Source organism: Neofelis nebulosa, chromosome 6, assembly GCF_028018385.1.
Source record: "Neofelis nebulosa isolate mNeoNeb1 chromosome 6, mNeoNeb1.pri, whole genome shotgun sequence".
Classification (NCBI taxonomy): domain Eukaryota; kingdom Metazoa; phylum Chordata; class Mammalia; order Carnivora; family Felidae; genus Neofelis; species Neofelis nebulosa.
Genome location: NC_080787.1, coordinates 135,310,795 through 135,337,497, shown reverse-complemented (window position 1 = coordinate 135,337,497; position 26,703 = coordinate 135,310,795). Strand labels below are relative to the sequence as shown.

General features: G+C 38.0%; 1 protein-coding gene across 5 annotated transcripts in view; it reads right to left on the bottom strand.

The window, feature by feature from the left end:
• The window catches only part of GRM1 (glutamate metabotropic receptor 1), a 421,006-nt gene extending 401,604 nt beyond the window's left edge, over positions 1-19,402 (bottom strand). For 2 of the 5 annotated variants that reach the window (XM_058735556.1, XM_058735555.1), the window contains exons 1-2: positions 19,238-19,384; positions 16,770-17,791 (exon numbers count right to left, since the gene is read on the bottom strand). In XM_058735556.1, the coding sequence (XP_058591539.1) occupies positions 16,770-17,469 (700 nt within the window). In that variant the 5' untranslated portion in view covers positions 17,470-17,791; positions 19,238-19,384. Of the gene's footprint in view, positions 1-16,769; positions 17,792-19,237 lie in introns of all 5 variants that reach the window. The other 3 variants (XM_058735553.1, XM_058735554.1, XM_058735552.1) reach the window with 3 other exon arrangements.
• Positions 19,403-26,703: the final 7,301 nt, after the last annotated feature.

The following is a 26,703-nucleotide window of genomic DNA, read 5'->3' as shown; positions in this document are numbered from 1 at the left end:
TTGGATGCTTCCTTTTCTTTAGTCCACCAGTGTAAGAAAAAAGCAAATAAAAAAATTATAAAGAATTTAGCAAAAAAGAAACCAACAAACAAACATTTCTAAGGTTTTTGGTTCTCAAATTTGAATAATTAGTCTACTATCTTGTTTCATTTACATTTATGGTGCTAGCAATGAAAATTAATGCAAAACACTGCAAGCTCTTAAATCATCAAACCCTTTACTAAGGCAGGAAGAGGGATTGGAACAAAAGCCCTCTGTACATAATTCAATTAAACTAATATTTATTGAATGTCTACTGTGTGCAAGGCACTGTTTCGATTGCTGGGGATACGTCAGTGAACAAAACAGAACTAAGATTCCCATTAACCGCAATACCACATTTGGCAAGTAATGAAAGAAATGAATAGATAAATGTCTTTGGTGTAATTTTTTAAACATGCACATTTTAAAACCAATTTTTTGCCTATTTCAGGAGCATAGAACATTGCCTTGAGACGTGTAAATGACTCTGAAGGAAATAATTCATAAGTGTATGAGAAGGCATATGCAGTGTACTATCACAAGAAAGACACTATCAGAAGGAGCTTCCCGAATTTCTACCCAAACTGTGGCCCACGGACCACCTGAGAGCCTAGGAGAAGTGCAGACTCTCAGGTCCATCCCAGGGCTGGAATCTGCAACCTATCGAGTTCCCAGGAGATTTCGTACACATATGAAGGTTGAGATGCACTAGTCTAGTACGTCTCTTTGCACCTAAGACAGCCTAAAAATAAACTGCTGAAAGGGAGAACATAAGCACTTCAAAAATTAATCACTCGCTCCATAATTTTTTTCATTTTCAAGCAGTTGTTTCTTTTCAAGTAAAATTTTACTTTTAAAATGACAGATCGGGGCACCTGGGTGGCTCAGTCGGTTGAGCCTCCGACTTCGACTCAGGTCACGATCTCGCAGTCGGTGAGTTCGAGCCCCGCGTCGGGCTCTAGGCTGATGGCTTGGAGCCTGGAGCCTGCTTCTGATTCTGTGTCTCCCTCTCTCTCTCTGTCCCTCCCCCGTTCATGCTCTGTCTCAAAAATAAATAAACATTAAAAAATATATACATTATTAAAATGACAGATCAAGGAGATTACATAGTAACCTTTCCTTTGGTGTGTGTCAATATTGAAAAAAATGAAATTTGCCTTTTCAGTGTTCAAATCTGGCATTTCAAGCCAAAAACAAGGGGTAAGTTGTCTATCACATGTACCAGTGCACAAGGGTCTCTCTCTAGACTCTGTGATTTCACAACCATCATGACTAACAGAAGTAGGAGACAGAGGGTGTCTTTCAGGTGCTTAGTTTGCCAAGCAATTATGGTCCAGAAGACATATGATAAAAACATTAGGAAAGGCTAGGAAGCGGGTGGAAGGCAAGCTCTCTCTCCATTTGTCACGAAACAGTCAGTCGAAAATGGATTTATTTTTCCCTAAAGATAAAAAAGGGAGAACAGGGAAGGAGGCTGTTGGAAATTCACAGAGACGCAGCAGCCCTGCTCAGTGTTGACCATGGTAAAGAGAATGTTTCACCCACACATATACCCTGCCAACATTGGGCAAAACATCCCAGCATAGCCGCAGAGCTAGAATGTACTAAAGAAGGAAAAGACAGCCATGGCAGAGCTTCTATGAGCCACGGAAGGCCTTTTTCACTAATCTAAAGGAGTATGATTCTCCTCTGGTATATGATCAAAGCTCAAAGATTCTTCTACCATACTAAATACAAAGGACATTTTTCTTCCATCTTCAACTGTGAGTGTAACATAAACTCCTCCTCTTCCACAGTTTTAAAAAACCTCTCAGCCTGTCATTACCTTCTGCTTCATGACATAGAGAAACTTCAGCAGGGATCTATACCTACAGTAGGGTCACTTCCATTTACCTATACATTAATGTCCTCACTCTTCTTAAAATGGATTTGAGGCACTTTATAATTATATAAAGTATTAAATAATGCTGTTGAAGATGAAGAAGCTAATATCTATGCATGTACACTAAACATTTTTTTTGTAATCAAGCATCAAATTTACCTTTGAGATTCCTGGTAGGAAAAGAGAAGAATGGAAAACACAATTCTCTCATTACCAGTTAAGTTGAAACATGTCAGTTCTTCAAGAGAGATAAATGATTTCATGATATTAAAGTCTACAAGAATTGTTAAAAATGGACTTTATAAAAGGGATATTGAACAACATACTAAGAAATATTTTCTACAAATCTTTGAAAATTATAAGGCATTATTTACATTTCCAATGTTCTTTCTGACTTGTAAGAAATAAACAGAGACAGTATTAAAACACTACCTAGAAAAAGCAGTTCTTCAAGGAGAGCAAACAAAGTCAGGCATGTAGTTTTCTGAAAAGTTAATTTCATCTGGCCTTGTGACAGGAGCTGGACAAAGGATAATCCATGGCTGTAATCTTTGGCAAGCACCTGGTAGCCTCTGTAATTAACTAAAAGAATATTCTAGTGCTTTGGACATTGGGCCAGCAGGTGGCCAAGTTAATGAGGTGCTGAGAAAGATGGGAGTCCTCACATGTATCTTGGGACTGTACACTTCTGGATGGAGAGAATATCAAAACAGTAGGCAATCACACTGCTAGAAATACATGGTTTCCTATCTCTGGTGGGTCCTTTAAGTATTTGTCCTGTTTGTTTTTGAACTTCTCCATTTCCCTTTCCTTCTCCCCCACTGAATAGTTGAGAAAACAGAGGATACCAAATATTATTTCTCTTCTCCTCTTTCCCAAACTTAATTGTATCACCACCCAGAAGAAAGACTTTTCCTATTCAGTGTGGCCCAGCCACAATTCCTTCTTGCCTCCTCAGAAACTCTGCTTCGGTTATCCTCCAATTCTCCTTTTCCACCACTGTTTTCCATCAATTTTTAAAACTGCTTCACGCTTTCTCATCCTAGAAAATGTTTTCACTTAGAAGTACATCTCGGTCTAGCTACCGTCCTCTCTCTCACCTTCCCTCCTCAGTCTCCAGAAACAATGCAACATACTTGCAGCCTCCACTTCCTCCTGGCCCTGCCCTTCTAATGGGTTTAGAAATGAAGAGATCCTTGAATAAGTCATGGGAATAAAAAGTACAGCACAGGCAATACAGTCAATGGTACTGTAATAGTGTTGTATGGTGACAGATGGCAGCTACCCTTGTGGTGAGCACAGCATAACATAGGTTTGTCAAATCATCATGCTGTACACCTTAAACTAATGTAACATTGTGTATCCACTATACTCAGATAAAAAAAATTAAAAGAAAAAGTAAATAATTAACCTGAAAAGTTTTTGTACCAGAAAATAGGGAGTTTTCAAAAAATGATGGTACATGCCAAAAGAATACAAAAGCCAGCTTGTCAATTTAGTACCAAAATAAATAATGATGATGATTAATAATAGACTAAAATGCACTGAATAAAATAGGAATCCATAAGTTCATACTCACATAAATAAATTGATGAATAAATCAAAAGTTTGATGATTAACAGGATATTTACAGAGTTTCAAAGCAACTTCCCATAAAATATTCATTAATTACAAACTTTACAGTGGAGAAGACTGAGAGATACCATATTAATCTAGTGATCAAAATTAACATCATCAATAATGGGAAAAATTTAAATCATATACCTTTTAGCAGTGCAGTGACAGGAAGGCAACATTGCTTCTGGAATATTCCTAATGAAGAGGTATACCTTATATCTAATCATGAGGAAACATCAGTAAAACAAAACTGAGGGACATTTTAGAAAATAATTGGACTTGTGGGGTACCTGGGTGGCCCAGTTGGTTAAGCAACCAACTCTTGATTTCTGCTCAGGTCATGATCTCATGGTTTGTGAGATCTAGCCCAGCATTTGGGGTTCTGTGCTGACAGTGTGGAGCCTGCTTGGTGTTCTCTCTCTCTCTCTCTCTCTCTCTGTCTGCCCCTTCCCAACTCTCTCTCTCTCTCTCTTAAAATAAATAAACTTTAAGAAAAAATAAAATAAATTAATAATAAAATAATTGGACTTGTTATCTGCAAAACTGTCAAAATCATGAAGTCAAGGAAAGACGGAGGAACTACTCCAAACTGAAAGAGATTAAGAGACACGACTAATTCTATACTAGATCCTGTTGCTACAAAAGACTTTATTGGGACAACAAGTAAAACTCAAATGGGGTCTGAGAGTTAAATGGTAGTAATGTGTCACTGTTAATCTCCTGGTTTTGATGGTTGTATTTTGGTTAAGTTTGAGTGTCCTTGTTTATAGAAAATCACATTAAAGTACTCAGACTTTGGGGGAAAAAATGAGAGAGATTCTTGGGGAGGCAGACGCTAGGAGGAAGTGGAGGCTACTGGTACAGAGCACTGTTTCCATAACCCTCCTTTCCCCGTCAGCTTTGTGGTTCCCTTCCTGGAGATCTCTCCTCCCTTGGCTGCCATAATGTCCGTTGTTTCCTGGTTCTTCCTCTTTCTCCTTCTAGTTTTGTTTGAGTATTTTTGTTTTGTTTTGTTTTTAATTTGAGAGAGAGAGAGCATATGCAAGGAGAGGGGCAGAGAGAGACAGAAAGAGAGACAGAATCTCAAGCAAGCTCGACGCTCAGCCCAGAGTAGGGCTCCATCTCACAAACCTTGAGATCATGACCTGAGCTGAAGTCAAGAGTTCAACTGAGCCACCCAGGCACCGCTCTCCTAGTTTTCTAAGTGTTCCTTCTACATCCTTTTTCTGGATCCTCTTTCTCATTTCACCTTCCTCAAAGTCCTGCCTTTACTGCTCCTCTTTTCACTCCCTATCCTCTCCCTTGGTAATCTCATCCACTCTTATGGCTTTAACTACAGCTATTTGCTGACAAATCACAAATCTACCTCCCTTTCTACCTCTTTGGCCTATGGGATCTCTCAACCTTTTTTCCCATAGATACCTCAAATTCAACTACTCTAAAACTCATGTTTTGCCAGACTATGCTTCCTCTTTTCTCACTATTTAGTTATACAAAATGGAAACATGGTAGTCATTACTGACTCCCCTTTCTCCTTTATCCTTATAACCAATCATTCACTAAATCCTAATCTCCCTACTAAATTCCTGTCAAATCCATTCTCCTTTCCATCCCAACTGACACTTACTTTTGTAAAGCTCTTATCATTCTTGACTAAATTGATTAATTAAATTGGCTTTTTCTCCACCACTTTCCCAACTATCAATGGCCTATCAACTTGTGTCCTAATTTCCAATCTGACTTCTTTTCTTAAGCCGTCCTCTCCAAAATTTTCAGGGTGCTGTTTTCAAAATATAAATCTGATTGTGTTTCCTCTCTGTTTAAAATCTTTCACTGGCTCACCATGTTTACAAAATAGAATCTAAATTTCTTGGCATGGCAAGCCTGTCCCTTCATGACCTAAGCCTTTCCTCCCTTTACAACTTGCTCTTTCCCCAATCCTTTTCCCTGAACATATATTCCAGAATTAGTGACATTTTTAAGTTCCCTGAGCATGCTTTGTTTTCTACATCAATACTTTGACTCATAGTCACTCCTCTGTGTCCTGTAATGGTGTGAATTTCAATGTCACATTCTTTGGGAGGCTTCTGTGAGGTTACTCTCACTTCTTTCTTTGGTCCAGAGAAAAGTAATGACATTTCTCTCTTACCTCTTTATTCATATGTACTCTGATGATTGTATTTACCAAACTGAATGGTAACCACCACATGATGAACTTCTTGATAGAGAGATTATAGTTCAGCTCTGGTCATTGATGACTATAGCAGAGAGCTTGACCCAGAGAAAGTGTTCACTAAACATCTGTTTAATTACAATAAACATCTGAATGCATATTCTTTTTACCATCAGAATGACACCTGTCAGCCAAAAAGTAAAAATAATATGGTACACTCATTTACCCAGGAAAATGGGACATTATCTGTTTAAGTTGTTTCCCTGTTCCAATATCCTCATATCACCTTGTATTCCATTCTACTGTAAACAGTTTCTCCTCTTCAACATAGTGTGAGCAATTTGTTTATTGATCTGTTTTGTCTAGCCCTTTATAATGTACAAATTATAAAATATGTCAGAGCACCACCAAAAACAGAGGAAACTGCCTCAAGTATCCAGCAATAGCTGCAGAACAATCTATACAAGTCTAAATGAAAGCCCTCATCTATAGCCATATGCTATGGATGCAACTGTTATGAAGAAAAAATACAGGAAGCTAAGTGTGCTACTCAAAGTCAGCAAATCAGCAAAATATATCTCTTCTTTATTTGCATACATTCACTACAGAACATTCTTATATTTACTTCACATGGGCTCACTTAGAATAAGGACATCTTCTTATTTAAGGTTGGAATAGCCTGACAACAACAATAATATCTTACATTTATTTAGCTCTATCTCATCTGTACAATAAACTTAAGGGATTATTTTTGTACATTTTACCCTGATGGCTCTCTAAACATGGCTAATTCCCTGAAGCCTTTGTTTCCATCCTACCCCTGATCCCTAGAATCCGTCTCTAGGCATCCTTTTCTAATCTCATCTCATCCTTATGCACTACACACAACCCCTGATCACTTGCTGTAGAGATAGTACCATTCAGCCACCTGAGCAAGTGTAATCTCTCACTCTTGATCACAGCCCTCACAGGGATAGAATCCTTTCTTCTTTCATTAAAAAAGATGCCCCTCATTGAAGAGGGCATCTTTTGGGATGAGCACTGGGTGTTGTATGGAAACCAATTTGACAATAAATTTCATATATTAAAAAAAAAAAAAGATGCCCCTTACTGGCCTTTATTTTTCTGCCAGAAAAAAATGAAAGCCTCAACTAGAGTTTCATATGGAATGGGCATTTCAAGTTGGAATTTCATTTTCTCTAAGAAAGGAACTTTATTACAAGATGGTAACAAACATAAATATGGAGACAGAGTTGCGTAAATCCTGGGAAGAAGTCAGATCACATAAGAAAACGGCTTTACCCAGGCTTTCAAGAGAAATGTTAAGAGCAGGTGGGTTGGAAGCAAGAGAGTTTGAAAAGAACAGGTTCTATTGTTCAGAGTCTTTCTGACCTTTAAGAGTTCAGAGATATAACAGTTCTTGGCAATGTCAAGGTGCCAGACGATGGTCAGAGTAGGTGGGTTGCCGAAGTGAAGGGAAAGGACACAGAATTTATGTCACTGAACTAAGGATAAGCATCAATGGATCACACATATGAATATTGGAATCATTCGGGAGTATGACAAGAGTCCATATTGAAAGGCAGACTATCAGCAGTAAGAATGAGTTTTCAGTGACAGGAGAGTCTCCCGGAAGCTACTAAATGACAGCAGCAAAGTTGGGAAGAATTTAGCGTGGCTGGATGATATAAACCTCAGAGAAGAGAGGAATGCAAGAGGTTGAATCATATAATTTTGAAACAATCAATCAAATGGGGCACCTGGGTGGCTCAGTCGGTTAAGTATCCTACTCTTGATTTCGGTTCAGGTCATGATCTCATGGTTTTGTGAGTTCAAGCCCCATGTCAGGCTCTGCCCTAATAGCATGGAGCCTGCTTGAGATTCTCTCCCTCTCTCTGCCCTCTCCTGCTCGCACTCACTTGTCCTCAAAAATAAATAATATATTTTTTAAAAAACTTAAAAAAAAATCAAGCAAACAAACAAATGAGACTTGTTTTTAAAAAAATATCTAATACCAAGTTGAATTAGTCCTGGCTTTGTTACTAACACATATTATAGTCTTGGGCAAGCCATTTTATTTCCCTGGATCTTTTGTTTTCTCATTTATAGCATGAGAAATAGTCCTAAAATCTATACCACATGCTATGCTTTTAACCACGAATTTCATGTTTGTCTTATTTTACTGGGCTTTAGGGTCAAAATCTATACCTGATTAACTGACTGCATGTACTTGCTCATTATTCATCAGCTAAAAAGGGCTGATATCTTAAGAATCTGTCCCTTTTGGGGCACCTGGGTGGCTCAGTTGGCTAAGCGTCCGACTTTGGCTCAGGTCACGATCTCACGGTCCGTGAGTTCGAGCCCCGCGTCGGGCTCTGTGCTGACTGCTCAGAGCCTGGAGCCTGTTTCAGATTCTGTGTCTCCCTCTCTCTCTGACCCTCCCCTGTTCATGCTCTGTCTCTGTCTCAAAAATAAATAAACGTTAAAAAAATTTTTTTTTTTTTTAAAAAAGAATCTGTCCCTTTTGTGGGAATTTAACAAAAGCAGGTAAAAGTTACTTGTATATTCCATCTTCTTGTTCTCCAAAACACTGTTATGAGGTAAATAATATATCAGTGATTATCATTCCTATTTACAAATAAAACTGAGATGAATATATAGTATTTCCAATAGCCTTTCATTCATTTATTTTTTATGATTAAATTTTTGTAACCCATGAGTCTTACAACTACATATATGTCTCTTCTGACAGACTATGGGGCCATTAAGGATAATAATTATAGCAATGATAATAATAATCAAAATGTCTTTAATTTATGTATTCTTAGCACCAAGACCAGGGTCTGACACATAATAGACCAATGTATAAGATGGTCATGTCTTCATTAGAATGCAAAATAAGTTAGTTGGTAATCAAAGAACTGCTCTCCCAAAATCGTTTTTGTTTTTCAGTTGCCAATTTAGGCTTTTATCAGGATCATTTAGATAATCAGCTCGAATCTTTAATTTCTTGGCCATGAAGTGACCAAAACAGATAATTTTAAAATTGATAAAGGAGAATTTCTGCCTGAATCAATAAATTATCTTCATAAAAACATTAACACTATATTTGGTACCACAGTGTCTTAAGCTTAAGAAAGCAAAACTTCCCGTGAGATTGAAGGAAATTAAAATTACAATTTTTCCTGTAAATTTAGATCTTAAGTGTTTTAGACATTCATAGAAAACAATTAGGCATGGGGCACCTGGGTGGCTCAGTCAGTTGGGCATCCGACTTCAGCTCAGGTCATCATCTTCCAGTCTATGAGTTCGAGCTCCGCATCGGGCTCTGTGCTAACAGCTCAGAGCCTGGAGCCTGCTTTGGATTCTGTGTCTCCCTCTCTCTCTGCCCCTCCCCTGCTTATGCTCTGTCTCTATCTGTCTCAAAAATAAATAAAAACATTTAAAAAAAAAAAGAAAACAATTAGGCATGAAAAATAAATAGAATAAATAAATAACACCTGAATACATAAGTTACATATATATTTCTGCATAAAAATTTTAATCCAATGATAGGCCTCTCATGGACAAGACAGTCACATCATTTTGCCTTTATATCTCAGCCTGACTCTGGTTTTCAACTATACCTTCTCTGAAAACCTTCTCCTACCAAGATGTTGCTTCCAATCTAATATCAGAACCCATTAACGATGAGTTGCTTTTTCAGTGGTTTTAGGTACCCAGGAAACTATTCTGTCCTCCACTGTGGTTTCCCACCCCTCTGTGGTCTTACTATGGGGCATGCTGAAAATACGGCTTCTGACAAATTTCTTCAAGATGATGCCACTCTAGCCACTACCTAGAAAGTTATTAAAAATCCATACAACAGTCATTGTATATTAGTACCATAGATCCCTAGGAGAAAAATTTTAGTAAGTGAAGAGAAGTGGGAACTGCCAAGCCACATGATGGGGGAAATATAAAATAGGAGTTGCCATCACCATCTACCCTATGCAGGCCAGCTACTTGAAAAATTTATTCCAAAGCTAATAAAGTCACAGAGTGATTGATGGTATGGCAGAAGAATCAAGAAGAGTTCAATCGTTCTCAAAATAATAAAGATATCTCTTTTTTGTCATCTTTGAACATCACCTTAATTCCTTGCACATAATAGCTGTTCACTAAATACTGACTGAATAACTTATAAAATGGTTTAATAAGGCTAGCCAATATAGTAAAAAAATAACAAATATAGAAACTCAAAAGTATAGTAATCTGGGGACATTTTTTGGTAGGAAAAAATGGTTTTATATATTTTTTAAAGTTTATATATTTATTTTTGAGAGAGACAGACAGAGAGAGAGAGAGACAGACAGAGAGAAGAGGAGAGAAAGCACAAGCAGGGAAGGGCCAGAGAGAAGGAGAGACTGAATCTTGAGCAAGTTCCATGCCATCAGCACAGAGCCCAATGCAGGGCTCAAACTCACAAACTGAGAGATCATGACCTGAGCCGAGATCAAGATTCAGACACTTAACCTACTGTACCACTCAGAGATCATGACCTGAGCCGAGATCAAGATTCAGACACTTAACCTACTGCACCACTCAGGCGCCTCTAAATGGCTTTATATTTTTCTTTTTTTTTTTTTTAATGTTTATTTATTTTTGAGAGAGAGAGAGAGAGAGAGAGATCATGAGCAGGGGAGGGACAGAAACAGAGGGAGACATAGAATCCAAAGCAGGCTCCAGGCTCTGAGCTGTCAGCGCAGAGCCCGACATGGGGCTCAAACCCACAAGCTGTGAGGTCATGACCTGAGCTGAAGTCAGATGCCCAACCAACTGAGCCACCCAGGTGCCCCTAAATGGCTTTATATTTTTCAACAGGCTTCAAGATTACCACTGTGTCCCAGCACATGTAGCAACTGATATTCATAATGATTACTTTGTATATTTGAGGAAAGTGTCTATTAAACCCAGCACTCTTTTTAAAAAGTCAGAGAACTATATAGGTTGCAAAGATCAGCTTGTAAAATGTTTAAAATATAAAGTATAGCATAGGAAATATAGCCAATAATATTGTAATAGCTTTGTATAGTGAGAGAGGGTAACTAGACCTATGGAAATAATCATTTCATAATTATGAAAACATCAAATCACTATGTTGCACACCTGAAACTAGAATAATATTGTATATCAACAGTAATTCAATTTTTAAAATGTAAAGGGTTGGAGGTCAAAGAAGCCAAGTCTCAAGTACCCAGGTAAGTCAGCTGGAGAATCAAGGTTCTGGATGAACAAGGTTTTATTTGGATGTGAACCCTTTTTCTTAAATCACAAATAGAGTATCTCATAACTATCCCTGGTTTTTCTTTTGTCCACATACCCATGCCTGCTAATAATGTATGTGCTCTTACCCAAGTTACACACTGATATAATTATATATTAAATATATTAAGTCTTAGTCCATGTTGTTTAAACCTAAAGAATCATGGTTGTGAAACCTACTCATGACACGCCTGTGAATTACACCAAAATTCTCCTGGTCCTCCAGGATTACAAGACTAGGCATAGCTTGGACTCCTCCTTATCATTGACAAAGGAACACCTTTTATTTTTGCCAACTATTTCAACAGCCTAGTAGCTAGAATTCCACAATAACTAACATTTTCACAGTTAGTTTTCGCCCTTCCTTTTAATGGATCTCCCCTACATATTTCAGTAAAATTCACTTTAATTATTTTTGAATCACATCAAACTGTGCTTGGGTATATCTTTCTTGAAACCAAAACTCTCTGGCACATGCTTCAAAATTCTCCAGTTTTTGTCCTTCAAATTAATAAGCATTCACAGTCACAAAACATAAGAATCCAAGTTGAGTTGCTATCTTTATTATTAGTTATTGGACCACACTCTCCACTCCAGACAAGCTAACCTGCTTATTTTATCATGGGGACATTCTTACTACTGCTTCTAACTTTTAAAAGAAATGTCATATAAAAAAAACACTTATCAAAATTCCCTTTTTTGTGGCTTTTTTCTCACCAATTATCCTCACCAATATTTTCTTCCAGTGTTCCCTAAACATGTATAAATTCATGTTTCTAAATGTCCGCACTTATACTTTATTTGGTTTACATGTGTTCAACTGTACCCTCTTTACAGTGTAAAGTACTTAGTAACTGAGACCAAGCCTTTACATTTTTTACATATTTTTGTATAGCATATCTTCAATTAGAATTGAGTGACTATTGTGATGGCTTTTCATTTAAATTACTTGTATTGATTGATTTATCTATAAAGTAGTACAGTATATAATGGAAAAGCATACTGTCAAGGGAATTCATGAAGACTGAATGACCACCAGAGTCAGCCAGGAAGTAGTTTGCTGGTGATAGACTATGGGACTTTACACTTGACCCTCCCTTACTTAGTCTCAATGTATATAATTAAATCCTGAGGACACAAAGCTGGTCTTATGGTGATGCTAAAATGAATTAAATAATCAAACCCCAGAACTTACTGATAAGGTCAATTTAAGCTAATAATTTTATATTTAAAAGGAAACAAAAAGTAAAGTCTTACTCTCAGATATAATAACAATACCAATATTAATAACTGCTCAAGCACAAAAAGAAGGAGATACAGCCTAGCAGCAGCACATATGTTTTAGAACACTTTTGGATAAGAACTTATCTCAAATCTACTTGAGTTATTTGTGATGATGAAGGAATTAAAAACTAGAATAAATGGGCAAGAGAACTGGTGAGATCCAGCAGAAAAGAGAGGATTTACTGATGGCAAATATCACAAGGAAGAGGAATTTAAATTGTTTCGGATGACTCCCAGTGGTTGATGGAGAATTGGTGGAAATTTCAGAAAGTCAGGTCATTATACAGAAAAGCAGACTAGTAGGTGAAATACTGCTTCTGAATTTAAGTCCTATATTCTCTCACTCATATTAGAAATCCTAATCACCAATAGGAAACTCAGCGTATATGGGAACTGCTTCTTGGGAAAGATGTAATCGTGGTGTTTTAAGCATCTTTAATTGATTAACCTAAATAACCTTTGATGACACTGCTGTTCCTTATTTTGTGACAAAATGGAGCAACTATTAAGGTAACTTTTTGTGAAATAGGTTGGAATCAAGATAAGAAAGATATGAAGAAAGTTGCGGGGGCATAGATAGAAAATACAATATTTGGTAGAAATAAAACTCTTATATGTAACTTCATTACCTAAAGTAATAGTTCACTGACTTTGGAGGATTTTCCTCTGATGCCATTGGACTGCTAAAGTAAGTTTTATATCAAATAGAAAAAGGGTTTTAAGAAGAAAAAAGATTTTGAAAAGAAGCCCTCAAAAAGGCCAATTTCATATAAAATGTAAGCAAGCATCAAAAAAAAAAAAAGGCGCACTACAACGAAAAATGTAACTGTAAACAAAAAAGCACCTTACAGTGAAGGGCACTGTATACCAGCATAATTAAGTCCTTTATGATAACAACACTCCTCTGACACATAAGACAAAATACTGACACAGAAAGGCTTAAAACAAATGAAAATGTACCCAGTCAAAAAAAAAAAACTTTTTGAAGCTACTTAAAGAATATTCTTTATTGGATTCGTTCAATGCTTTTAATGTAATCAGCTAGAATTACATTCAAGTGCTGCCTTCTATAACTTTTTGAAATGATAAATTTGATTCTTGATGGGGAATCTGCATTTCATCACAAGGATAAAATCCAGTGTCCTTGGCCAAGATATTCTTCACAGAAGTAGGCTATTTTTGTATTTTATGCCTAGCATATTTAAAGACACACAGTCCAGGTGAGTAACTTGCTCCAAAATGCACTCAATCTTTATCTGTGAATAAGGCTCTATTGCTTCAGTACCTACCCTTCGACGGATCCTCTTTCAATACTCTCCTCAGTGACTATCCTGAAAATTTTTCTGGAGAGCTTACTGCAGGTACCTTCACGTGTACCAATACTCTTTGATGCCAGGTAAACCAACAGTTGTCATGACCAGAGGTTAAGTGTGGTGCAAATGATGTGGCAGAAGAGTGAAAAGTATGTAAAAGAATATTACAATGGAATTCTAGCTGGTTTAGAAAGCAAACAGAAAATATCTCCCAGCTTAACTTTGATATAAAATGAAAGAAGAAAGGGTTATAAAAACAGTTGGGACATTCAAATAATAGGATGCCCCAATTGTGATTGTAAAGTCCATCAAAATTAACCATGGAAATGAAGGTACACTAATCTAGTCACTTAGTACTTTTACTATACAATGCTAGCTTAACTATACGAGCTATTCTTCTAATACTAGCTTAACTATGCTAACTTAACTTCTAATTTAAAAAATTATGATGATAAATTTACTACAGAATGGCTAATTTGGAAAGGAGAGGTGAAGGTCACTGGAGGTTCCAGAATGTCTAAGCTCCAAATTGTTAATATCCAAACTGGCCTCTTTCCTGAATAGTGCCCAGATGGCAGAGACAACACTGATATGTGGTCTTAGCTGCTTTTTGACAAGGAACTGTCACCAGTAGGTGACCCCATCAGTCTGAAGGCAGGAAAATTACTAAATGATGCAAGGAAATGCCTGCAGGCCAGTACACCATGGGTCCCTGAGAAGCAGGAGGGCAGAACCTCAGGAAAAATGAATTTTCAGCTGGTGCTTATACAAAAGAGACTGTTAAGTTTCTTTGCAGATAGAAGAAAATAAAATCAATTTCATTTCCATACATATTATGTCTAATAAGAATAGGAACAAATTCTCCCTGAGAGGAAATAAGATCATATGTAAAAGGTAGGGGAATGGCGTCATCTCTTGATAATAGACACGAAAGTTAGCTGTGACACTGCTCTATGAACACAACGTAGTCTAGAATCAACTACTACAATAGTATGGAGACATAATCTCTGCCGCATAAAATCAGTCAGAAGGCAGAAAGGAAATAAAGTAATCCAAACTAATATAGGGTGAAATTTTAATATTATCCCTTCCTGAACAAAATTGGCAAACACAAGTCAAATTAATTTTCCAAAAACATAATTCTACTTGTCAGAAAGCAACCCACTATAAGCAATTATTTTTAGCAAAGTGATGCAACTGAAAAACAAATTGAAGATGGATAGGGATGTCTTTACTCTTCACTACCCCAACATAAAATGATGTTATAATAAAATATGGGAAATAAAACTAGGGTATGAAAGTAATGAACTATTAGTTTTGGAAAGAGGAATTTATACTTCTAGTATCTATAAACTATTACCTAGCTCAACGGAGGGAGAATTATTTAATATTTAAATAAATCACATTCCATCTAGATTTTGCCTCTAAATCTCTCTAATTTTGCCTCTAGATCTCTCTAAAAGAGATCTAATGCTGATAATTAACACATCTTCAATTTGTGCTTTCAAGATGTTCCACCTAAGCACCAGAGGAAACTATGTTAAACATTAAAAATGTAGGAAATTAACATTAAACATTAATATGCAAGAGATTAGCATTTGAACCTAAAATTGTTTCTTAAAATAGTTATATGAGATTTTGTTGAAAAAGAGATATGCCATTCACTATTAAAAATCAAGATTCAGAAATATGAGTCAGCTGTTAAAAGTCACAATATTGCGGCAGAAAGTTTTTCCCCCAAAGGCAAATTCCAAAATTATAATGCATAATTCTACATTGTTTTTGTTTGTTTGTCCTGAAAATTCTGCTCCCTTTATAAATTAAAGCATTGGTTTTCATTAATAATCACCATATAACCACATCAGTAAGAATGCTTTTTAATTTTGAAATCAGAGTTCACACCAGTGGCTGAATATTGTGTAACTGTTGCAAGAACATGAAGTCATGCCTTTCTTTCCTGGCCTTTCTTTTAATAATTTGATATTTAAAAATATGAATGCAGCAATATTCTCAAGATTCTCTTCCATATGCTAACATATATATATATGTACACACACACACGTGTGTGTGTGCACGCGCACACGTGTGTGTGTGTGTGTGTGAATTGCCGTAGGCAATTAATATTTAATCCAGGTCTCAGTTTCTTTATAGACCTAACAAGGGAGTTAAGAGTAAATGACTCAAAAGTCTCATTTTATCCCCAAATCTGCATAGGCTGAGAGAAGGAGAGTAAGGGAAATCTTAAAAAAAAAATACTTTGAGAATTCATGTAAGACTCTATAAAAATCAAAGTTTTTAACCTCAAATAAATCTATTTCTTTTTTAAGCCATTTTAAACCTAATTTCTACTATCCTTTTATTAGTAACTGATCTAACTAAATTCTAATGAGCAAAATCATCGTATTAGAAGAAAAAGACTAGAAACCAAACTCAAATCTAAGAGGTCACCAGTGCTATATCTCATAAAACAAGATAATTCTTGGGAGGAGTGAGGGCATCTGGATAATTTTAACATACTTAATAGAAAGAAAATAAATATATGATTTAAACTATTTACTTTTCCCTTGTATCTGAGGCACCCTAGAATTTGAAGTAAGTTTCTGATATACAGAGGAAGATGGACCCATGAATCCAACATTCCAAGGAAGCTTTGTATGTGAAAGAAGGGGAACCACACACTAGGACAAAGAAGCACCTTCAGCTGTTCGAGACAAGATAAAGCTTTCAAGACTAATTTAGGTGACAGCAAGTTTTGTTGTTTTTGTTTGTTTCCCCAGTTGCTCATATTGGATTAGTCTGTGAAGCTTGGAAAACCACAGCCAGTCATTTAAGGGTAGTATACCACCTTGGGCAAACAAGCCTTTCAAACACAAACTCAGAATGTGAGACAAACATGTAGCCCAAAAACTACAGTTGGATACTACTCACGGAGAGTTTGTATCTTATAGGTTCCTACTATCCCCCAAAACACCATGGGACACAGTTTTCCTCCACTATAATTACAGAAGGAGGATCAAAGGTAATGCCTGGGTGGGTGTGTACTGACAAGGGTAAAGTCTGTTGCCCACAGTGCAGGAAATAAATGGGGGGTGGAGGGCAGTATTATGATCATAAAGGCACATCATGCAATATACTCGCTTCCTCTGTACCTTTCTTTCCCAAATGCAATGCCTACCTTCTGTGTGGACTGCAGAGACATAGGTCCAATTGTAACGTTTGACTATGTCAAGCATTGCCCTTGCTTGCAAAGTGTCAGAAGGGACAACCCTCAGGAAGTATTTGTACAAAGTTTTGTCACTCAGGTCGATGCTTGTGGCAGAATATGCAATCTGTGGGATGTCGAAGAGCTGAAGCAGGTTCTGCACTTGAATGGCTACGGAGCTGGAGCCCGGGCCGATCACACCGGCAATAGGCTTCTTAGTCCTGCCTAGGGGGAGGGACTGGCCGTCAGGCAGGCACCGGTTGAGCCCATCCTTTTCATCTCGAATGGAAATCAGAGAGTCCCTGATGAACTCAATGCTCTGCTCCAGAGCCACGGAGGAGTGCCAGCAGGAGTCCCGGATCTCACTGCCCAGAGTGATGTTGGGCAGCAGGACCGGGTCCGCGTTAATCTTATCCAACGTGTGGAACATGGCTTCCACTCTCTGGATGCCATACTGCTCCCTGATCTCTCCACACTTCCTCTCAGGCACCTTCTCGGCCGGAGGCTGGTGGTGGACTGAAAAGAGGGCTCCAATGATGACATCTCCGTCCATTCTGGCCACCGAGCGCTGAGACGAGGCTCCCGCCAGCAACACTTTCCTGCCGGGTCCTCTGGGAAGAAGGGACATCTCCAAAAAGATCGCTGGGAAAAAAACCAAGAGGAGCCGGACCATTGTGCTGAGGACGCGGTCCACAGCCTGCTGGCCGCGTTCCCACGCTGGTCCTGCCAGCCGGCTCTGCGCGCTCACAGCGTAGACAGACACCCGACGCCTGCCTCTCCCTGCTCGGTCCTGCTCGCCAACACCGCTGGTTCAACACTTTCGCCGCTTGCACCCCGGCCTCCTTCCCCTCCTCCGCCACCTAGTCCTCCACGACCACCTCCGTGTCCTGGAGACGCTTCTAAAAGGGGAATTCGAGCCCCCTTCTTCACCGGTGCATCAAAGTAAACTGGTCAAGAGTACAATGGGCATCGTGGTGGCAGCCGTGAGCTGGACGCTGCCGACAAAAAAAGGAAGAAAATCAAAGCTCCGTTATCACAAGACCTGTTTCAAAACTCTGGGTCAGTGATGTTAATAGTTGCCCGGTCCATTTCAACACATGATAGCGGCCGGAGGGACAGCTTGGGAGACAGCTGTGGTCAAGGCAGGACATGGTGCGTCCTGCCCGCAGTGCCCTCATCGGTCCCTGGAGGCGCAGAGTCCCACCGACCCTCCCCCTCCTCCAGCTTCAAGCCTCTTTCAGGTCCCCAAATACCCATTACACTTACAGACTTGGGGGGGGGGGGGGAAGGGGAATAAAGGAGAGGAGGAGCTAGGTCTTCCAGCCTTAGAGAACTTTCCGGATTTGAAAAGATCAACTTTTTCCCAGAAGAAATTTGGAAACTCATTATGAGGGTGGAAGCACTACTTCAAGATGAACGCAAAAAAGGAATGCACCTTTTACTTTAAATTAAAGGGGTTGAAAAGACCTCAACATACAAACCGAGTAGTAAATATAATTTCCCAGCTTGAGGAAATCCATATTAGTTACTAAGGCAACGTCTGGTAAAGTCTCAGCATGTCGGAGTTTGGTATGTCTCCCACACCCCCGCCCCCCCCCCCCCATACACACACCCAAGAAGTCAGGCTTACTGTAGATGTTCAGGGAGAAAGGGTGCAGATAAGGTAACTTGATGCCCGCGATGGAGGGTGGAGAGAGGGGGCGGAGGGGGCCCCTGCACCCGCCTAAATCGGGACCTTTGGCTTTGCACATTTCTAGAAAGGGAACGGAGGGGAGCTTCTGGGTAGCTCTTGCAGCGGTAGCTCAAGCTCTGCCTCCTTCAGAACCCTGGACAGTGCTCAGTCCAGCTGCGGAAACATTCCCCTGCAGGGCCTGGAGCGGACGCTTCGACCATCGAGTTGCAATTCTTTGACACCCCCCCACCCCACCCCCGACTTCGCTCTTTTAACCCTCCTCCCTGGGTTCTTTACACACACACAAACACACACACACACACACACACACACACACACACACACAGACATAAACACACACACACACACACCCCTTCCTTCGCCTCCCACCACCCCTCCATCCTGATTCTCTTTGCCTTGCAGCCAGTGCTCCTGCAGGTATATTCAAACCCGACCGCTTCGGGGGTAGAGGCGCCAAATCTCAGCCGCCTCTGGGGCTGAAGTTGGCTCCCTCTCGTTCCTCCCGGCTCCGTTTCTCAAGGTGAGAGTCGGACAAGAAAGGAGCTAAGGGAGCGGGCGGGGAGAGAGAGCATGAGGTGAGCCAGGCAGGAGGAAGGTAACCCAGGCATCCACGGGTCCCGACGCTTCCCGGGGATGCTGGACTAAAAGAAATAAGCGGGGATGCCTCTGAGATCAAGAGGAAATCCCACAGACTGCAACTATGTCTGCCACTGTGGGTGGGTTTCACCGCCCAGAGGTGTCTGCTTACCTGGGTCTGCTTGGAGAATTGGACTTGAGACGTACCTGAATCCGGATAGACAGCGCTATGGTCCTCGGGCCAGAACACCACTCGGGCCACGCTCGGTTCGCAGACGCCTCAGCTCTAAGCCAGACGGTGCAAGGATGCGATCTGGGCTGTACACTAGTGCCCTCTTTCTTCAGCACTATTTTACCGCAAGGAAAAAGAGGGAGGGGGAAGGGGGGAAAAAAACAGGTCACCCAAGGCTTGTCTATTATCTCACGCATAAAAATCAGTCGTTTGATGGTGGGGTGAGGGGGGGAAACCTAGGGAGAAGTGAGAAATTTTAATTCCTCTACTAACAGAGGGTTCTTATAGAAGCTGCCAGATATATGAATAGTCAGATCTGATGAAAAGAGTGGGGAGCCTCTTAGGATGCTTTAGGTGAATATTCTTTGTATATATTTCAAGGACCCAAATACATGTCCTTTACCTAGAAGTAAAGGCCCTACGGAGGGAGACAGTTAATACATGTGTAGACATTTAGATAAAGTCTATTAGTAGGTTGCAGGGGAAAGTCTGCATACGGTGAGAGTAGGGGAAAGAGGGGTATGCACATGATGAATCAAGGTAAGCCAAATGAACAGAGACAAACATTGGCTGCATTTTCCAGGTCAAGATGTAACTAAATTAAGAGGAGAGTCAAGTCACATGAAAACAGTGGAGTGAAAAACACTTATCCAAATTCCTCCCAGGCTGCTATCACCCTCCCGACAGGTCTCCAGTGTTGCTTCATTCTGTGTGAAAAGTGGAAGTTAAATCACATTCCTAGGGGAACATGTTGGCTGAGCAGAATGTGTCCCAGCTTCTTCAGAGGGGAAAGGCAAGTGACAGTGTGCCTTTCCACTCTGGCTCAAAGCTTTCTATCTGTGTCATCTGCAGAAAAGAAAGATCAACTTATGTGAGTCCCTTTATAATCACCTTGCTTATGTCATCATTTCCTATGGACTGGTGCCATGTCCATCTGGAAGTGGCAATTCCATGTGGCAGTTTTAAATACTCTTCTAGTGTGTTCCATGAAACTTAGGAAAGAAAACAATACTTCCTGTCAAGGACAGATCCTCTTTCTTGTTCTGGTTCTGGTCTTTTTCCCCAGGTGTCAGATTTTTCTGGACTTTAATTAGACAACATAAAGAGGATAGGACTTTTTTTTCTTTTTCCACAAATAACGCACTGAACCAGGTAATAGCCTTTAGACCTATATGTTCTTGGCTCTAGAAGTAATAGTTTGTTTACTCAAGGAAGATAGGAAGAAGTTTCTATCTTCACACATAGAGTAAAATGATTTTAGTAAAATGATTTAGTAAAAAGACCTGTGCTCTTAGGAAGATGTCTGCTCTAAGAAGAGCAAGACAAAGGTGTTCACAGAGCATCACAGTATCTCACTTCCTCTGATAGCCATTTAAGTTCCATTTTAGATAATGCTATTCTAGTAAGATAAGCCCTAAATATTATTTTCTTGGAAGATTTCATAGATTCGGTGAATGTACAAAAATTCCTGTGCATATATAAAACATTAAACATGATTTGCAGGATTAGAGAAAGAAATGTCTCTGAAGTCCACATTTAGCCTCAATGTGCACTGCTCAAAGCTGAATATTTTTAATATTTACATAGCTTGGAAAAGAATCTGCTACTAAGAGAATAATTAAACATTCAGATTTATTTGTTTTCAATACAGTCTGAGTAAAAACTGCATTCAGGCTGGCTGAAACAAATCATTTTAAAGAGGAAAAACTTGGGGATTTTGACATAGGAGGTCTATACATATGTATAAAATATATAGCAGAGGTGTTATGAAAAGATTTTAGTTTCAAACATATCAATTAGATATTATCAATTAAATTCATTGATAATTATTTAAGACCAACTTTAGAAGGCACAAAGACAAAAATAAGGCAAAAGGAAGGCTTTGAGAAAGAAGAAACAAGATCAGCTAAATATGCTTTCTCTTTCTAGAAATTTAGACTTTACCAAGGCAGGGAGGATGTAATACATGTAGAGACATCTAAGGGAAGTTTCCATTAGTAGGACTAAAAAAACTACTAAGAGGATGAGCTACATACAAATTAACAAATATAGGTGATCACACTGATATAAGCATATATGGTAATCTATACAAGTTCAAAGTATGTTAAAGGTACATGAATCCAGAAATGCTGTCAGTATGAATATTTATTCAGTGCTGGTAGTGTAGAATATTACATTCAGCATGTGATTTGTAGCATGGGACAAAGTGTTATGAGCATTTTGGTTCGGAAAATCTATTTCATACAACATGCAATGGAGATCACACAACAGAATACTCAACATACTCTCTCAAGACAATGATTTAATGTGCTGCTGTAACAATAAACACAACAAAATGCTCATTGTTCTCCCATGGCAATAAAACAGTATTATCCATAAACAAAATTGTGATCATTTTTCTTAGGAATGTATGCACAGTTTTCATTGTTCTCCGATCATAAAGGACATCAGAGAGGAACTGGTCTATATTTTAAATGAGCAAAAGGCTATAAAATTTTCCACATATAATCAGTTAAAAATTCACACTTTTCAAAGTGAGCAAGTATAAGGTTTTTTTTTTTAAAGAAAGAGATGGATAAGTCAGGCACATATTCCAAATTATCGTGTATTCTAGTGGGTGTTTTGAAAAGTAGAGTTTACACAGTCATTGGAATATGGAAGTGAGGCATACACAAGAGGTAACAGACTCATAATTGAAGAGATAGCATTGACTGAAAATAGAAATGGGATCAAAGAAGGCCTTTGTAGAAAATTGATTTATGGAAAATTGATATGTAATGTATTACTAAGAAAATATAATTATGTTCAAGTAGATCAATGTTGTGGAGAGCGAATTCCATGCTTTTTCATAAAATAGCATGTTCCATGGCAATTAATTTAATCTAATGTGACATTTCTTATATTCTTATATTTAACTCATAGGTTCAGCAAGATAACTCAAGTCGCAGTGAGATTTTTCAGTTTCTTTATCCAATTTTGTTTGTACATTGCTTAAATCGAGAGAAATTGCTGTCTTCATAGAACTTTATGCTCTGAAGCAAAGGCAATAAAAATTATAAAATAAAATATCTTTCCTTTCAAAAACTCAAAATATTGTTACAAACATGATTGATTATCAGAGTAAACAAAACATTTTAAAAGAACTAAAATAAGCCAAATTTAATGTACATTCAATTGTTTTATTGGTATGATTAATTAGGCTGTAACTATATATGCAGACATAGGACCAAAAGCATCAGTTTCCATGAGCAAATAGATATCATCAAAGGCTTTGCAGACTCCTGCAGATAGACTAGAAAACATGCATTTTGCCACATATTGTTCTGTCACAACCGCCCAAACGTTTATTTTTAAAATATTAAAATGCAATTAAAGAGAATAAGGCAAACATGATTATTCTGGAAGCACATTTTTGGGCCACAATTATTCCGTTTCATACCCTGCTGTACCCCATTGTCTAAAACAATGGCTGGTTCATAATAGGGGCTAAAATATTTGTTGAATGAATGAATGGATATGTACTCCCTGAACACTAAAAATATCATCTTTTTTTATGCTTTTCTTCAGGAATATCAAAGCCAGGTAGTTTGTAGATATTTCTAATTTATTCTTCATATAATGTAACAGTAATTATTTTGCAACTATTTCTCAGTTCAAGTAACTAGCCTAATTAGTATTAAATCATTTGAAACATATTTATACAACAAACTTTCTTTCACTTGAAGCCCTGAAATTTGTTCCAAATGTGAAGAAACTATTCTCATTGCTGTATTGCATTTGCAGCAATAGCAAATTAAACTTTAAAATTTTTATAAAGGTAAAAAGAAGATAAAACATAAATGGAAGCTCACCTTTGCTGTTGTGGCTATATAATTTGAAAATAACCATTTGAAAGGATTCTCAGAACCATCATATGAGAAGTGTAAAATGGCATATTATCCTAGTCCTATAGAAGTTTTGGAAAATTGAGGCACCAAGAATCTGTTCCTTGCCTAAGTTTAACGAACAAATCAGGGGTAGTGCCACATCATACTACCTTTATTCCAATCCATTAGTTCATAAAAACCAATTATATGGACTGAGCTAAGTGTTACTTTTCATTCTTTCCTTAAGCCTTAAACTGATGCTGTCTTCTCAGAAAATGCTTAAGTAATAAAGAAAATGAATTTGAATTTCTTTCCTTTGGGTCTTTTATCAGTTGAGGGCATAAGCATTACAGGTGATTGCTCTATTTGCTTAAAATAGCCATCTTTTATAACAGTTCTAATAACAGCAGTAACCTACTTGCACAGGTTCACAGTCAACTTTTGAACAATTAAGAAGGAAACGTATCTAAATTTTAACATCCGATAAAAGCCTTCATTAGAAAAGGCTTTATATTACTACAGTCTCATTTACACAGAAATTAAATGATTATTCCTGTTTAAAAAGCAGTATATTGTATTCCTACCTTCTCTGTAACAGAAAAGCTACAACATGATTATAAACCACCAAAACATTGATCTACCTGAAACACAGCCCTTCTCCTTTCAACTGCATGGGTCAAAACCTACAATATATCACAGTTGCTAATAGAAGAATGTCTAAATTCCTTAACCTGGAAACTAAAGTCCACTGACTGCCGAGGGGGTTCATTCAAGCAAAACATGGTAACTACTTGTATCCACCCCTTCTCTTCCCTATTGCAAAGTCAGAGGTGAGCAGCTGACCAGAAAAAGAGAACTTTGTATCAAATAGGCCCAAGGAGTTATCAGAATAGCCCAAGGCATGTTTTTGAAAGTTTCCTAGGTAATTCTGATGTGACCCTTAATTGAAAACCACTGATAAAATTTCATCCCATTCTCCTATTCATACTTTCTGCTAACCAAATAAGCCTTGCATTTCCCACTTCAGCTCATTACCTCTCACCTCCGCGCGCGTGCACACACACACACACACACACACACACAGAAAAAAAAAAGAAAAATTTACCCATCGTTCATTTCTTTTCTATATATTTGTCCTTCTTCAAAATTCATTTCAAATTCAACTTATCCACAAAAGCTTCAGTTCTGAAGGAAATCATGAAAAAAGTGCTTATTTGGCACTTTTATGTGAGATCACACTGTAAAATAATATTACTAATTTTCTTAACTGTGTATTTTACTTAGCTTCATTCACAATCGCTGTTGTCACTTTAAAAATAGTGACTTATTCCAACTATATATATATATATATATATATATATATATACACATATATACATAAATATCTATATATGCCATTAATAAATGTATTTTTGAAGGATTATGATAGTTATTTAATAAATAGTAATGTACTATTTTTAATATCATTAATCATAGCAAATAATCATCCTTTGAGTATGGATTTAATTTTCTGAGAGTGGACAATTATTACCCAAATTCTTAATAATAAAAAGTAACCAAGAAGAGAGAGAACTGTGTCTTGTTCACAACTGACTCTCTAGAACCTTAAATAGTAGCTATAACTCAACAAGTATTTGTTGAATAAATGGATAAGTTTTGGATCAAAAATGAAGTGTGATTCTAAATAAATTATATTTCTTTGGCTCTGAAAATAATTCCAAAGAGTGGGCCCAAAAATGTTTCAGCAACTGCAAAATCATTAGCTTTCTGAGGGGAGTAATAATAATTTGGATATAAAAATATGAGTTTATGTATTTTAATTATCATTGTTTTTGGTCATATCTCATGTATGGATTTATTTGGGGGGTTATTTAGGATACAGTGATTAAAATTTAAAACTGTATATGCTATTCAATTTAAGTTCTATTTTTTTTTTTAATTTTTTTTTTCAACATTTTTTATTTATTTTTGGGACAGAGAGAGACAGAGCATGAACGGGGGAGGGGCAGAGAGAGAGGGAGACACAGAATCGGAAACAGGCTCCAGGCTCCGAGCCATCAGCCCAGAGCCTGACGCAGGGCTCGAACTCACGGACCGCGAGATCGTGACCTGGCTGAAGTCGGACGCTTAACCGACTGCGCCACCCAGGCACCCCTAAGTTCTATTTTTAAATAACATGTAAGGCACATATACAACTAAAAATGACTGGAAGGAAATTACAACAAAATATTAACAGTTATTAGCTATAGAATGTAGTATAATGGATAATTTCATTTTTTTCTGTATTCTTTCCTAAAATTTCCATAATAAATATGTGTCCATGTATTAAAATGCTACACCAAGCAGTGCCTGGGTGGCTCAGTCAGTTAAGTATCTGACTTTGGCTCAGGTCATGATCTTGCCGTTCCTGAGTTCAGCCCCCGAGTTGGGCTCTGTGCTGACAGCTGGGAGCCTGGAGCCTGCTTCAGATTCTGTGTCTCCCTCTCTCTCTGCCCCTCCTCTGCTCGTTCTCTCTCTCTCTCTCTCTCTCTCTCTCTCTCAAAAATAAACATTAAAAAAAAGTTCAATGTTATACCAAGATGGAAAGCAAATCAAACAGTTACCAAAAATCTTCTATAAATGATGGTGGGTTCAAGGAACCAAGTTTACTGGTCACAGCTGCTATCTTCACCTGCCTTACCCACCATCTAAGATATTCCATCACCCCTTCTATGTAATAAGAACTCCTCTGAGCACTGCAGACACCATAGTAAACAAGACATATCCCTGGCCTTCCAGGAACTTGGAGTGAGAAACACAGCTAGTACATAACCAGTACAGAATACTACAGAAATCCTAAAGCACTATGGAACCATGTGGGAAAGGCACCAGTCTTCAAAAATCATAAAGGCTTTCCAGGGAAAGTGACATTGAAATAAAGATTGAGAGACAAGTAGCAGTTACCTAGGTGAAGAGAGGAATAAACAGGCAAAAAGATAGTCCCAAAGAGAAACTGTAATAGTCCAGAAGTAAAGGAGAATGTGGTGATTTGAGGAAACCATACATGGTTTGGGAAAGCTAATACAAAGTATTAGAGTATGAGGATAGAGGTAAGAATTTCCTTTGAGACAGAAAAACATGATGAAGTGATCTGTAAACCAAGTTAAGAGTTTGGAAAGATGATAGCAAATAGGCCTAATAAGGTTGAAATTGGTGGAGGAAGGATAAGTCACATCATTATATTTAAGATTTAAAAAAGTGACTCTGATAAAATTGAAATTATAGACCTCATCGATGTGAGAAGCCAAAAGAACAGTTTAAAAGATGCTGGACAATTAAGTTCTTTTTTAGAAGAAACCAGAGAAGAATATCTTTTTAAGTTTGCGGTATGAAAAGATATCTTACATACAAAATGCAATAACCATAAGCTTAAAAAAATGAGAAATTGGACTTCATCAAAATTTAAAACTTCTGTTCCTCAAAAGACATCAGTAAGAAAATGAAAATGCAAGTTATAGATAGTAAATATGTGACAGACATAGAGATAGAGATGTATGTGAC